Consider the following 14,600-nt stretch of genomic DNA (forward strand, 5'->3'; position numbering starts at 1 on the left):
TAAACTTTGTAGCCACCCTGCAGTATGTTGTGAAGACTTTTACACACTTAAAATACAGATCTAGTTGTATTTGGAGCTTCAGAAAAAATATTTAACATTTATAACAGGAACCAAACTTCTAAACTTCTGCATAATATCCGAGGACAAAACAGTATTTCTCAAAACATCATGAACTGCTGCCCCCTAGAGCAAGTAAATACCTGTGCCAAACTGTGACACATTAACTGAAAGAAACAAAACAAACCTACAAAAAATTGAGCACATATCACAAATGCTGAAAAAATGTGAACCAATGGATTTATTTATTCCATCCAGCAGATGTTAAATTGGCCACCATGGTTCTTGGTATGAAGCAGAAATAACCCAAGGGTCATTCGTCCCTTTTAATCATCCCTCCCTTACTTCACTCCTCATTGAACTCCTGACACCTTCCCTATATTGTCACCCCAGCAGGTCATTTTTGCTTAGGTACCAAAAAGCTTAACAGCTTAACAGAGACAGACCTGAGACTGCTAATAGAAAGCCCTTAACAAACAAACAAACAAAAAGGGCTAACTAAGGGATCAAACGAACGGCACTGGCAGCCACGGCGAGCTCCAGAGCACGTCAGAGACACGGCGCGGTCACAAGAACGAGCCGTGGCACCTGTGGGCAGGGGCTGGCTGTGCAGGGGGGCGCCCGGCGTGCCCCGTGTGCCGCAGCCCCAGGGCACCGGCTGGCCAGGGCCCAGCGGGCACGGACCCGGCGAGCGGGCGGCCGGCGCTCTGGAGAAGCTGTTCTGCAGAGAGTCCTAAAGCAGACAGAAAAAGAGAACGTTACTGGCATGCCGACCTCACCAGCTCATCCATAATGCCCATTCTCCTACTGTCCTACAGGACAGAGGTGGTTCCTGTTGTCGTTTGCAATGATGTAAAAATCAGATCTCAGGCTGCCCAGAGGTAATTAACACTAACGACTTCATACACACAGCATCCATTTTTACCTTAATAGCAAGTATTTTCTGCAGGCAATAATTAGGTATAGCACAAGGACAGCTCACTGTATCAGTATATAAATAACAGTAATTGTATCAGTATATAAATAACAGGAAGAACTTAACTGAAACATCAAAAAGACCAGAAAGTGATCTTAAAATTACAGCTACTTAGAATGCAACACGCGGACAGACGAGCTGGCCGCGGACAGAGCTGTCCCAGCCCTCCCGTGCGACCGCGCGGCAGCAGCGTGAGCAGGACGCGACCGCGCCGCGCGCTGCCACCAGAACCTGCGGCCAGGCGTCTTTTCAAAGCCTTGCGTTAAGTGATTCTTCACCTGAGGAACCCACATCTCAAAAACCCATAAAAACCAAAAGGGAAAGCGTATCAGAAACCGCTACAAGCTGCACAGTGCAGAGTTTATCTGTGTGGAAGAGCCTCCTTCAAACCCATTTCCATCGGAGTGGGACCTGGGTTTAAACCAACGTCTTGGCTCTCAATATAAATGGAACATAATTGAAACCAGAGAAAGCACATACAGAACCTGAATAATATTTAGTAAGATCCTGTTTAGCGTATTTTACACAGACAGCACCGTGTGACATCAGATGCTCCAGTGAGATATTTCCCATTTGTATGGGGCACCAGCCACTCACATCAGCCCTTGAGCTTGACTTGGACTTTCGCTTCCTGCCCTTTGCCTTCTTCTCGTCGTCCGTGGCAAGTCTTCCCTGACCCGAGAGCTCTCCTGGCCGCCCCTCTGGCTCCTGAGACACGGGGGTGCTGGGCTCCTCCTCTTCGGGAGGAAGGGCCAAGGGCTCGAGGTAGTAACTGCGGGGCCTGGGCTTGGTGTGCGTGTGGTGCAGGAGGAGATGCTGCTGCTCCTTGTACTTCATCACCTTCCTGTCGACACGAACTGTACCAAACCATGCCCAGGAGAGAGGAGCAGGACTTCTGTGACCTTCAAATAAATCCCAAGGGGACACCTTTTGTTTTGTTGAAACCTGAAGACCCTGTTAAATAAATTCACATAAAAATTATGCATCCCTTCATATTCCCAAAAATCCAAAACAACTAATACACTTGCTCCCCCACTCCCTTTTTCCTCCCTTTTTTGTGAGCAGGATCACCCTCCATCCTCCTCCCAGCAAGTAACCGCTCAGAAGGCTCCCGGGTCAAATGAGCTCACAGCTGTAGGATTCTGCTTGAAAAGCAAACACTTTTGTAAGAGCTTCTGCTGTTCAAGTCAAATGTAATTTCCTTTCTGGCGACTTTTGTGGAGATGTCTGATACCAGTGAAGACCCTGTATCGCAAAAGCGAGCAAGCTCACGTCACCGCTCATCACATCAGCAGTTTCAAACCGACTGTGTGCTCTGGGTATTTAACAAGGGCGTGCAGCAAATGACGGCTGAATTTGGAACAACTCAGGGAACGGTTCCCCAGACTCTCCCATTCGTATACGTGGCATGAAACTGTTCCCACTACAGAAGCACATGGAGCTAAAGCTCGGAGACTGCAGACACCAGAGAGACAGCAGGGAGGGGAGGCTGGGACCAGGGAGGCTGCTGGTGCCGGGTCCCAGGCACAGCGGGTGACAGAGCCCTGGTTTGGGGACAACAGTCCCAGGCACAGCGGGTGACAGAGCCCTGGTTTGGGGACAACAGTCCCAGGCACAGCGGGTGACAGAGCCCTGGTTTGGGGACAACTGTCCCAGCACACTGGCTGGGGTCTGGCAGCTCCCAGTTTCACACTCTGCCTGAGAATTTTCACACAGAAAAAACAACTGTGCAAGAACATGTGGAACAGAAACACATTCCAAACCAAAAAGCCATCTGCCATTTGCAACTATTTGTACAGGGATCATCCAATGAGCCCCGTGTTCCTCACCCCGGCATCGCTGCTCAGAGGAGCCTCCCTGTCTCAGACCGCGGGGCTGGAGCCGCGGTGAGGACCGAGCACGCACCAGAACACGGTACGACAGCACAAGCGTGGGGCTTGTGTGACACTGGATATAAATGCACGTACTGTACAAGCTGTACCTGTTTGCTTGAATTTCCCACACTTCAAAAATCACAAAAACCTGAGATAAACACCAATGTTTACTCTTGCCTGTTTCTTATCAATGGAGTCAAATCCTGCGATTTTGTTCCCCTTGGTGTCGATCAAGGACCCCATTGGCTCACAGGTAATAATATCACAGGTCAGCTTTGGCAAAGGGAGCAGCTGGCGAACCCCGTCGATGCTTTCTGAGTGCTTGTCTCCCAGCTCCTTCTAGAGAGTAAATACACCAATCCATCAAACAGAAAGGGAGGAAAAAGGAAGAGAAAGATTGCACTGCTTTCACTATTAGAAATTGTCCAGTTTCTGGATGAATCATTTCCTTGTGCTTTTACTAAATTTAAACAAGTGGCTTTGCAAGGGTTTTTTTCCTTCTTTTTTCCTTTTTTTTTTTAAAAGAATGTAAGTTCTTTTAATCTCTTGTTTAGACAGAACGTAGAAATTACATAATACAAATTAGTGGCTCACACGTGAATAAAAGTAACTGTCTTGAAGGAGCCTTAATTTTAACTTAATATGAAGAAAATCTTAGAAATCTGTCTTCCCAGCCCCACATTCCTCTATTTTTTTCTTCTTTTTCTCCTTGTTATCACTAGCACTGTTTCAGTCTCTCCTCTTTTTCCAAGAGGTCTTCCCAGAACTAGAAATGATGGGATGAAAAGATGAGCACACAATGCAATTCAAAAGAAATGCTGAAAATGACAACATATAACACTTACTTTTAATTTTTTCACTAAATTCATGTAAGCCCTTTTGTTTTCCTCAGGCCCTCCTTGGGAAGCGTTTGACAAGTCCGAAGCAAGTGTCCCGTTGATGAGGACGCTCAGCATGTCGAGCACGGTTGTGAACAATTCACTGGGAGCAAAGACAAGAATTACCAGGAGATCCGGGACAGACATTCCCGGCAGAGGCTACACACACCCCTCTGCACCCAGCCGGGTTTTGCAGGGCTTTCTGTGCGCACACACACCTCAGCTCGCATGCGTGACCCCCCTGTACACGTGGCAGGTGGGACTGTCAAGACACACGCGAGTCTGATGCAGAGCCCCGGCTCAGAGCCCCGGCACAGCCGCCCAGGGACAGTCAGCAGGAGTGACAGGCAGCTTAGGGCAGCGCTCGGGTACGTGCTGGGTAAGGAAGGTGCAAATCTTGGCTGCAGAGCTTCCCAAAGGAGAGGAGCTCCCAGCCCAGCCCCGAGCACCTAAGTTGCACTCAAGGACTAATGGGCTAACAGTAAGAAAAACAAAACAATAACATCCATGCAATTGAAGCTTAAAAGCACTCAGGACATGAATTAGCTTGTTTAAACTGTGCAGCCGTACTTGTTGGTCTGCAGATCCACAGTTCCCGAGGTGATGATCTGGAGGAGCAGCAGTGCCCAGTCTGTGGTCCATTGGGTGCTCCTCTGCACAGTATCAAACATCCCACCCACCTGCAAAACACACAGATCACAGGGCTCTGCACACACCTCACGGCCGCACGCTGTCCTTATCAGATCTATTAATTGTGAATAAATACTGCTCCCCAGTCCCATGAGTTCTCATGTGCTGAATGCCATCTTCAAGTGCTGACTTTAAATAACTTTCCCTCCCCAGCCCATGCTCCCAGCAGAAAGTTTCTCCTAAGCAGGAACTATAGAAACGCAAAACATTCTCCATGCTTAAAGCTTAGTTCAGGGGTGTGTCTTGCTCAATAAACACAGAGACTGTTTCAATTCTCAGTACCTGTTTTTAGCTCCTAAGCCTTGCTGAGTCTGTATCTAAGAAGATTCTTCCTTGAACTACATGTGTGGTTTATGGTTTATAGAAGGATAAAATCTTGCTGCTTTAATGATAAGCCAAAAATTGCCCATATCGAGAGTTCTCCCAGCCCACAATAAAGCACGTGTCTCCATGCTGCCCCGTGGCAGGTGACCGCTGCTTTACTTATATGCAGTCACCTCAAGTCGCTCTGGCTGCACAGCCACACCTGAGCAGCTTCCAAAGAGGTGGCAGGAGCGAAGCGCTGCAGTGTTACTGCTGCCTCGCTGCTCCCTCGTTTGGCCTGACATGCAGTCTCCACGCCCCCACTGCCCCGTGCTCAACAAGCTGTGGTGGCCCTGACAGCTGGTGGAGAGGTGTCAAGAGACGTGGGACGTTGGAGAACTTGATGGAACCTTTCTAAGTTGATTAATACACATATCCAAGTAGCAGCAACTGAAATGGCACATGTAAGCTAAAATAGCTAATGTGATGCTCCCTTAGAGTTCTCAAAGTCTTGGGTGTATTGACTGCCTAATTCCAGAAAATCTTCGCTGTTACACAGGGATGAACCATCAGTGGACAACGGTCTGGCATGTCCGCAAACCAGTGATACATTTCTGAAGTTCCAGGGACACCCAAAGGAAGAAAGCAGCACAAAAATAAGGCAGAAATAAGGTATAGGCTGTCCTTCCTATTAATTTTCTACGAATGATGTCCAAATGTAATGGTCAGGAGGCACCACCTGAAGGCAGAGAGGCAGGAAGAGCAGAGCCGAGCCCCCAGGGAGCAGAGGGCCCGCGCCAGGGCAGGGGGCACTGACAGCCCCGCCTGGGGCTGCCCCCAGCCCCGGCACCCCGGGCAGGAGCCTCAGCCTGTCCCCACGGCCCAGGACCCTGCCCCGGCTCCTCCGCTGGGCCTGGGCCGGAGCCCTGGGGGTGATGTCCTGGTGAGGACTCGCCGTCCCCAGCCCAGCGGAGGGTGACACGGGGGGCTGGGGGTGGCAGCTCTCAGGGACACCCAGCCCCCGTGGGGCTCTGCCATGGTCCCTCCTCGCCACCCACCCAGAGCGGCTGCCACCTCTGTTGATGACACCGGGGTAACCAGCTGAGGTTTCTTACCAAGTTCAGACGCAGCTGCAGGGATTTGTGCATCATCTGCCTGGCTTTTACATCGTCCTGGGACCGTTCTTCCCTCCAGTTACTCAGGATCTAAGAAAAAGCATTCTATTAAGGTTGTTTTCTTCCTGTAAAGGACTAGTCTCCCTTTGAAGTGTTTCTGATCATTATCTATAAGGAATCATTAACCTTTTTATCCTCATGCCTGTTTAAGGCTTAGAGCAGATTAAGCAAACTAGCAGGGGAAAAAAATAATTTGTAAAGAGCTGATAATCTGCTATTGATTATGTGACTAGATCTTCCTGTTGTAGCAAAAAGAAAGTAAGCAGCTTCATTATGTATTTATTAAAAACGCTGTTTCAAACACCCTACTTAACAGTTCACCGCATCTAAGTACAATAAATAGATCTCCTGCACTGGATGCAGGTTCCCAGCAGGACCTGGCAGGATCTCTGCATGAGAAACGACCAGAACATTAGGGAACCCGGAGCAGCTGCATTTTGGGGGAGAACCCACACAGCAAAAACAAAGCCCAGGTAGCAGTAACAACAGGGATAAAAATATCAAAGGGATGAGTCTGACTAGGATGTGAACGTACATCACAGCCTGGGCCTGAGCTGAGGGGAACATGAGAAAATAACGGCCCCACAGGTATCAGCTGTCCCTGTCACAGTAACTACCAGAAAGCAGAGACAGAAGAAAGGAAAGGTGCCTCCGCGGCCCTGGGCACTCGTACATCCACGTTCGCGGAGTCTCGGGAGCTGCGAAGGCTCCACAGGAACCAGCGGGAGCAGGAGCTCTGGAGCAGGATCAGCAGAGCTGTGAGCGACCCAAAGGAGGAGCTGTAGCCAAGGGCCGCTTTGGGACAAGCAATATTGGGGTTTAAAATATGAAAAACTCCTCATCTATACCAGCTGGAGAAGATTAAAGGTTTTCCTAAAGAAGGAAAGAATTAAACTTATAGAAACTTCTCATGATCAAACTAGAGACTGAGAAGATTGTTTCTCTCAGGATAAACATCTTCTATTGTTTTTCCTGGAAGGAACTGAAACCAGACTCAAGCTCATTATCTTTCTCGGTAACAATTTTAGAAAAAAAGATGCATTCCCTCTCAGAAAGGAACAAACACCTCCCCATTCTCCCTTCCTTGTGTGTGCCTGTTCCTTTTGGCACACCACCGCACTGCAATTTTCCTGGTTTTACAGCATCGTACACACATAAAACTGATGACACACAAAGCATCTAACGAAGGGTGCTCATGGTCCTGTGCTTGTTTTACCTGATTAACTTGATTCTGCAGGGATGTCAGAAGCCCTTCGCGTTGCTCATCCTGTCCCTTGAGGCAGGTGAGCACCAAGGACAGGAAAGGTTGCTGACTCAGCAGGGACATGCTTTGAGAGGCAAACACAGGCAGTTAGCGAAGTTATTTTGATCCTTCCCATCCTCACTCCTTTCCTTGTTTGGTCTACCTGTTTTCCCTGGAAGTGGCACTGCCTCCCTCTGTGTCTGTTCCTGGTTTCGTTAATTAAAGCCTTGCCAGAGGAATTAGAAGCACACGCACCCCAGCAGGCAGAGCAGCAGCCAGTGCCAACACACGAATTATCTGTGTCACCCCTGAGCGACCAGGAACCGCAGGACACTCGACAGCCTGACCCACAAACACAACGTGCTGCTTCAAGACGACTTTGGTTAACCAGGGACATAATTGTAGTGGAGATGAGACAGCTGAAGCGTCTAATCCACGTTAGTGGTCTGAAGTGAACCCCAGGGAGGTTCCCCTACATGCGCTGGTTACAGTCACAGCTGCCCAAATTCCACTCAGATGAACTGCGATGCAGCCAGAGCTGGCTGCAGGACACACGCCATAGCAATGGCAGTGCTTTCAGATTTCTTCTTCTTTTTTTTAGATTAATATGTATTCATTATAAACATAAAATTCAGACAAACTGAAAGAAATACACAGATAAATTTGGAGGTACAATGTGATGTGGAAGTTAGAAATGTCAGCAAAGGGATTTGAGTTACAGCTCATGCAACGATTTTTGCAGTTTTAGGTATAGAAACTCCTAGACTATTACAGGCATCCGTAAACACAACATAAATACATATCCACACATGCGTGTGTGTATCTATTACAAGTATTCATTTCCATAGGGTTTTTTTAACTTGTCGTTTAACATGACTCCAGCAATTTAGGTGACAATTAGTATAAAGGAATGGCAAAATCCCAAAGTCCCATAAAAGGAGCAAAATAGAAAGTCTGCATTTTCAAAAGTCACATTAAAGACCAATTTTTAAGATTTTAGGAACAACATGGTAGGAACACCTCTCAATTTTCTCATTAATTTCTATTTAAAAAATTACATTTTTCAAGACAGTTACTATTGCAGTTGCTAGCCCTGCTACACAAAGCAGAGTTTGAAAAAAGAAAAAGATCTTATATATAAGATTTCATACTTTCCCATAGTATCATGGCTTTTGTTACTCACAGAGCAGTAAAGTTTGTTTTCTATCATGAAGAGACAGAAAAGCTTCAAAAAGCGCACAAGGAAGTAATTTACTGTTACAACCAGGACAACTTTGTAAATGCTTTTACTTCTGTGCATGGGAACCACGGAGGAGGAAAGGCTGGGAAGTTTCTGCAGGCAAACGAGATGAAACCTGCACCTTGTTTGGGGTTCGGAACTTGTTGCTTCACAGAAGTGAACCCAGGAGGTTTTGTGGAGCCAAGCGCCAGCCCCCTGCATGCTCCCCACCAAAAGCACGGTCAGCTCTGCGCACAGGGACCTCCCGAGGTCCTACCTTTTCTGTTTCTGTCTGTCTCGTTCCTTCTTGGAAGACGAGCCCAAGTGCTGACCCTTCTCCAGCTCCTCTCCTGCGGCTTTCAGGACCCTCCCTTGCACAGCGCCGGGCAGCCTGGCGATCAGGGGAGCCACCAGCCACGCTCCTCGCCGCTCACAGGAACTACAAGCACAACAAATGGATTTCAGCCAAAACAGCCGTTTAGTTTTGCAGCCAGTATTAGCTGCTATCAGCCTGGGCTGCTTTAATAAAGCAGGTGGCACAATGCATCTGGAGTAACTACTGTGGACTGAGCAGTCACAATTTCTGGTTTCCGGAAAATTAAAAAATAGCAACTTATTTAGTGTTAAACAGAAGTAAACAGAAGTAACCTTCAGGTAACTCATTTCTGTACATCCCTGTTTCAAATGCAAAAAAGTCCAGGCAACTACACATAATTAAGCATCACGTTGGCTAAAATAATTAAAAAGGTGCTACAAAAAATACCTTAGGAATGTCTTTTTACCATTCTGTCTTGTATTACTTGTGTCAGCATTTCCAACAGAGTTTGGATGGAAGAGGCCTATACCAGAGTTAGAAGAGTTATTGTTTAGATCAGCGGATTGCTGAAACACCTCTATTGTCGCCTTTGCAATATTATCCAACAAGCTGTTCATTTCAGCCACAGACCCAGAACCCTACAGTAAAACATAAGTAAACTAGCACAATCGTGGTATGTTTGCTCATGGACTATGTTAAAATTTAACATACTTTTTTGCATTAAATATTTAGATAAGAAAGGCTGAAAACAAATACTCACAGGCTCCTTCATGCACTGTTTGATCATGAGCTGCAGCTCCAACCAAGACTGCCGGAGAGTCCACTGATCCAAGTTCTAGGGCAGAATTAACATTACAAATACAAGTGTCAACACTTTACAGGTCTGAAGAAAAAAAATAACTCTCATAATTGAATACATTACATGCAAAAGCCTCATCTTATAAGCAGATTGTGACAGTCACTACTCTTTTTAACAGTCTAATGACGTCCCAAACTATGATGCCTGCTAAAGGTCTGGGGATGCTGAGCACGTACAATCTCCCCGCAGAACCTCCCGCTCGACTGCAGCAGGCCCTGCGGGTCAGTGTCCTGTGGCGGTGCTGCTGGTGACAGGTTAAGGTCGGGGCGTCACGGGCCGTTTTCCCACCTCTCCCCACTGCGTTACCTGCAGAATGCGCTTGATGTGCTGCCTCTGAGGGCTGCCACCCTCCGCGCACTCCTCAACACCCTGCGGGTAACAGATGAGCTGCAGGAGTTTCTGTGCTTGTTTGTTTGAAAGAACAGGATCCAAAATCAGATCTTTGTCTGTGCACAGCCTCTCAGGTTCCTTTAAACAATGCTCTCCAACCCATTCCTGCAAGTAATCAGACAACAGATTCACAAGATAGTTTCAAGGCATTATTAACTTTTGGTAAGCTAAACAGAAAAGTGATTTTTCCATTTGTAAAACTTGAAGTGAACCATGTGAGATTAGAAATGTTTTCTGCCACTCAGTACCACCTGAAGGTATTAGACTGTTAACATGTTTTCCAAAATTCATTTCTCATATACTTTGAAAGGAAATTTGCAATAAAAACAAATGCTACTGCAAAAGCACTTTGAGCGGAAGCTGACGGAGTGGTCCCACTGTCTTCTCAAAGTGCTCAAGATTCATGTAGGAAAAACACCTCGGTTCTGATAGAGCGCAGGGAGATGCTGATATATGACTAAAACATTTTTTTTCCTCCAATAACATACTACTCTGTGAATAAATTGTCTAAATCGGGAAACTCAAACAGAATCAAATATTGAATACTTCGACATTCATTTACACTTTTCAAATAAAATAACATTATTTCTCCAAATGAAGACAGAAGAGCAGTTTTAGATATTACCTGCTGGCAAATTGCTCTTAGCACATACCTCGCATACTCGCTCAAAGTAGCAGTTTCTATGGAAGCAGCTTTTCCGCCTGATTTCAGCGTGTGAGAGGAAGCCCAGGCTCCGTCCTCGCCCAGTCCATCCCGCGGGCCTGTCGCCGGGAAGTCCTCGCTCTTCAGGGAGGTGACATTGCTGCCGATCTCGGCATCGCCTGTGCAGCAGGGGCAGAGAAGCGGAGGGTGAGGCTGTCCCCAAGCGCCCGTGTCCCCAGATGCACGCCCGCCCGGGGACACCTGTGGGGACACGGGCCAGCAGGAGTGCAGAGGAGGGGGCAGCACCAACCGCCTCTGCAAACCACCGCCTTCAAAGGACTGGGCACTGCCTTCATTTTACACAGCACCTTTCAGCTGGGTGTGTCAGAAGTAGGAACAGGTTTACACAAATCAAACCCAAAGCTCAACAGGAAAAGGTCTGTGAGTGTACGGAACTGCTCTGGCAGATAAGGAAGGGCTGGGTTACTCACTCTTCTCAGATGTCCCTTTCCCAAGTCTTCCCTCTTTCTTTGATTTATGAGCACTCCATAGATCGAGAGACAAGTTCTGAGCAGTGGCCCCTTAGCCCAGCGTACCATGAACTTCTTGACAAGAGATACGGATGTCCCTGGGAGGGGCACAGGCCGAGCAGGCCGAGGGAGCCCGGCGAGCCCTCCTCCACAAGGCTCCGCAGCCACCACCCACCCCACGCCAGCAGCGCTGGCCAGACAAGCAAGGGAAAATACTTCGGATACAATGCAAAAAATCAGAGCTGTAGCACTTAAAGTTTTACGTTCACGGGCCTGAAATCTTGGGCAAGGAAGAAGATACAACTACAGCATGGGGAAAACAGCCCAAACCGCTGCACATAACAGCCCAGTGCCCCAAGGCAGCCAGGAGCTGCAGGACAGCCTGTGTGAGCAGCGGCTAACGCAGCCTCACGGCTTAAGTCAGCAGAAACTCCTGTGGATCTGAACTGCTGCACCACATCCGGCAGTCAGCCCTTAGAAAACGCCTCAGCAACCAACACGAGGTGACAAGGCTACACGGTTTGCTTCAGCTGCACTCACACGCGTTCACGGCAGAGCCTCTGCTTACACGTACACTGGGATCGTTTGCTCAGATCTACAACCGACCGCAAAACACCCCAGAGCAGCTGACTGCAGCACTGTCTTCCACTGTGGGTAGAGATTATTTTCTTCCAACATGGATTTCTGCCCACAAAGCATCCTCAGCACAGAACTGCAGCAGCTATCATCCATCTGATGCTTTGCCTCAGCAAGTCAAGTACAGTTTTTAAGTAACTAACGCAGGGTGCCAACAAGAGGCATCTCCTAATATAACATTTTGGGTACAGGAGGAGATGCGCTGCAGTGAAGGTACAAATAAACTGTGTGACCGAATTCTCCTTCGTTCCACCCTGCAGCAGACCCTGCCACCACGTCCTGCACCCCGGTGAAACCACGGAGCTCACACCACCCACCCCAACGAAGGACAGCAAATCTCGGCACTCTGTGAAGCGAGAAAACACAGACCGCGGCCACTAACGTATTTCAAACTCACTCTCCAACCTGTCGGTCCCTTTCAGACGGCCCTGCCTTCAATGTCTTTCCCAACAAAGTCAGATCATTAACAATCAGGGGGTTTTGGGACAGTTCTGAGACATCAGCCAAGAGAGAATATAATCACAGCGCTGGAGCTGAAGGTGTACCTGCCTCTGAGGGTACAGCCACAGCTGGAAGATCTTGCATATTTAACTGGACATTTACTTAGCTCCAAAAATACACATCACCAGGTCACAAGAGCTTAAACTGAACTTAAGCCAAACCCAAGCTCTGAGGCAGTTATTTGTTTGCAAGAATCACACACTTGTCATTCATGGAGAGTTGCTGAGCAGTGATTCTTTTACAACTTCCACAATGACAGACAGCCGTGATTTGTGGTGAAGCACTGAAAAAGGTGGGAAAAGTGATCTGTGACCATATTTCCTCTCTATATTTGCGAGAGACTCGCCTGGGTTTGAGATGTACTGGGACTCGGTGGCTGGGGCAGGGGTCAAAATGTGGAAAAGTCCCATCTGCTGGAAGCCTCACCAGCTGGGGCTGACTCACCAGGGAAAAATCCTCTCCTGCCCCGGGAGTGCTCAGATGCTCCAGCAGCCACACTGGCCTCTTGTCATCAGGGTTCTCCTTTCCCAGGAGCACTCCCAGGGAAGTGAACGAGCACCATTTGTTTTTTACCCAAACCCTGGAACAAAAACATTATGTGTGACTCTGCACAATCTTACCAAGCATCAAAATTGCCTTTAGGACTGCAAACACAGCTCCCACTTCTATACTCTTGTGAGCAGCAGCCAAGAGGTGACGATCACAAGAAGAACGAATTCCAGGAAATAATTTCCCTATGGAAAGAAGAGTAAATCTTGTAGAAAACAGTTGTTATTTACCAACTAAAATTCCCTTTGCACAAAATCCTTCTCATCAAGAATAGCTACAGAAGTAGAAGAATTGAATGAAGAACTGAATTTTCCGAAATTGAAACTGAAGACCAACAGGTAAGCCATTAAAATCAGCTGGGATATGTGGTTACGATGTATTAATATCCAAAGAAATTATAATCATTTAAATAGAAAAAGGAACCTGTCATTTCACTATGTCCTTGCAAACAGTGAATTTAACCACAATGAGATGCTGAAGTGTTGACTTCACAGTTTTAGGAAATTCCTTCCCTCACGTAGTCTTCGTAACAAACGAGTCAAAACCAATTAACAGCAATGGCTGTTGCCCAGCTAAGGGTACAAGGAGTCCAAAATGCTGCTCCTGGCTGAAGGGGAACACAGACAGACCGACAGGCAGGGAGAGAGAGACGAAGGATGGACAGATCTACCACCGTTCTGAGGTGCTTAACAGAGCCATGGCTGAGAAAAGTCACATTTTGTTGGATTTGTACTACTAGAACTAGAGTTCAGACACGGTTCTTCCAATCCATTCAAATCCACCTTTATTTCTAGGGAAGCCTGGTACCATGCAACATATTTCTGTTTCGCACACAGTATTCTTCACGACTCTTCTTTTGCTCAAATATGCAACAAAAGCTCATTTGTTTATGGTCAAAAATGAAATTAATGTGACCTTAGATGGAAGAATTTCACACCACTTAAGCGCTGAAATTTTTTTCTTTCAATTTCGTTTTCCCATAGAAATAGTCTTGTTGTCAAATTTGCTGAAATACTCATAAGTCAAAACACAGGTTATTTCCAAGCTTGTTTCCTTTTCACTGTTAGGTGCCTGCTCCTTGCCCTTTTCCTTCCTTTTTTTGGTCTGTGGCAAACACACACAGGTCAGACCACAGAATATTCAAACTGAAAAGGAAACAGAACTGCATTAATATATTCTGAGAACTAATTTCGTCATGGTTCTTCTGTTCGGCTAGATGCTTTATTACACCTTATCTTAAATCACATTTAATTTCAATTCGCATGCAGGGCTGCCAGCCTGCATTATGTGTATCCTGTTAGTTTCTCCATCCCTGCGCAATGACCCACGGCACGAGCTGCCGCTGCCCCGACAGCACCAGTGTGAGCTGGGGACGGTGACAAGCACAGTCCCGACAGCACCAGTGTGAGCTGGGGACGGTGACAAGCGCTGTCGCTGCCCCGACAGCACCGGTGTGAGCTGGGGATGGTGACAAGTGCTGTCGCTGCCCCGACAGCACCGGTGTGAGCTGGGGACGGTGACAAGCGCTGTCGCTGCCCCGACAGCACCGGTGTGAGCTGGGGACGGTGACAAGCACAGTCCTGACAGCACCGGTGTGAGCTGGGGACGGTGACAAGCACAGTCCTGACAGCACCGGTGTGAGCTGGGGACGGTGACAAGCACAGTCCCGACAGCACCAGTGTGAGCTGGGGACGGTGACAAGCACAGTCCCGACAGCACCAGTGTGAGCTGGGGATGGTGACAAGCACTGTCACTGCCCCG

General features: G+C 47.7%; 1 protein-coding gene across 1 annotated transcript in view; it reads right to left on the reverse strand.

Moving 5' to 3' along the window:
- The window catches only part of MED12L (mediator complex subunit 12L), a 96,754-nt gene that overhangs the window by 610 nt on the left and 81,544 nt on the right, over window positions 1-14,600 (reverse strand). Inside the window, exons 24-35 of the mRNA XM_065640564.1 lie at window positions 12,911-13,024; window positions 10,606-10,802; window positions 9,897-10,085; window positions 9,492-9,566; window positions 9,179-9,369; window positions 8,693-8,854; window positions 7,170-7,281; window positions 5,894-5,983; window positions 4,356-4,465; window positions 3,753-3,888; window positions 3,085-3,246; window positions 1,631-1,987 (exon numbers count right to left, since the gene is read on the reverse strand). Coding sequence (XP_065496636.1) covers window positions 1,631-1,987; window positions 3,085-3,246; window positions 3,753-3,888; window positions 4,356-4,465; window positions 5,894-5,983; window positions 7,170-7,281; window positions 8,693-8,854; window positions 9,179-9,369; window positions 9,492-9,566; window positions 9,897-10,085; window positions 10,606-10,802; window positions 12,911-13,024 — 1,895 coding nt within the window. The remainder of the gene's footprint in view (window positions 1-1,630; window positions 1,988-3,084; window positions 3,247-3,752; window positions 3,889-4,355; window positions 4,466-5,893; window positions 5,984-7,169; window positions 7,282-8,692; window positions 8,855-9,178; window positions 9,370-9,491; window positions 9,567-9,896; window positions 10,086-10,605; window positions 10,803-12,910; window positions 13,025-14,600) is intronic.

This window comes from Caloenas nicobarica, chromosome 8, assembly GCF_036013445.1.
Source record: "Caloenas nicobarica isolate bCalNic1 chromosome 8, bCalNic1.hap1, whole genome shotgun sequence".
NCBI classification, from domain to species: Eukaryota; Metazoa; Chordata; class Aves; order Columbiformes; family Columbidae; genus Caloenas; species Caloenas nicobarica.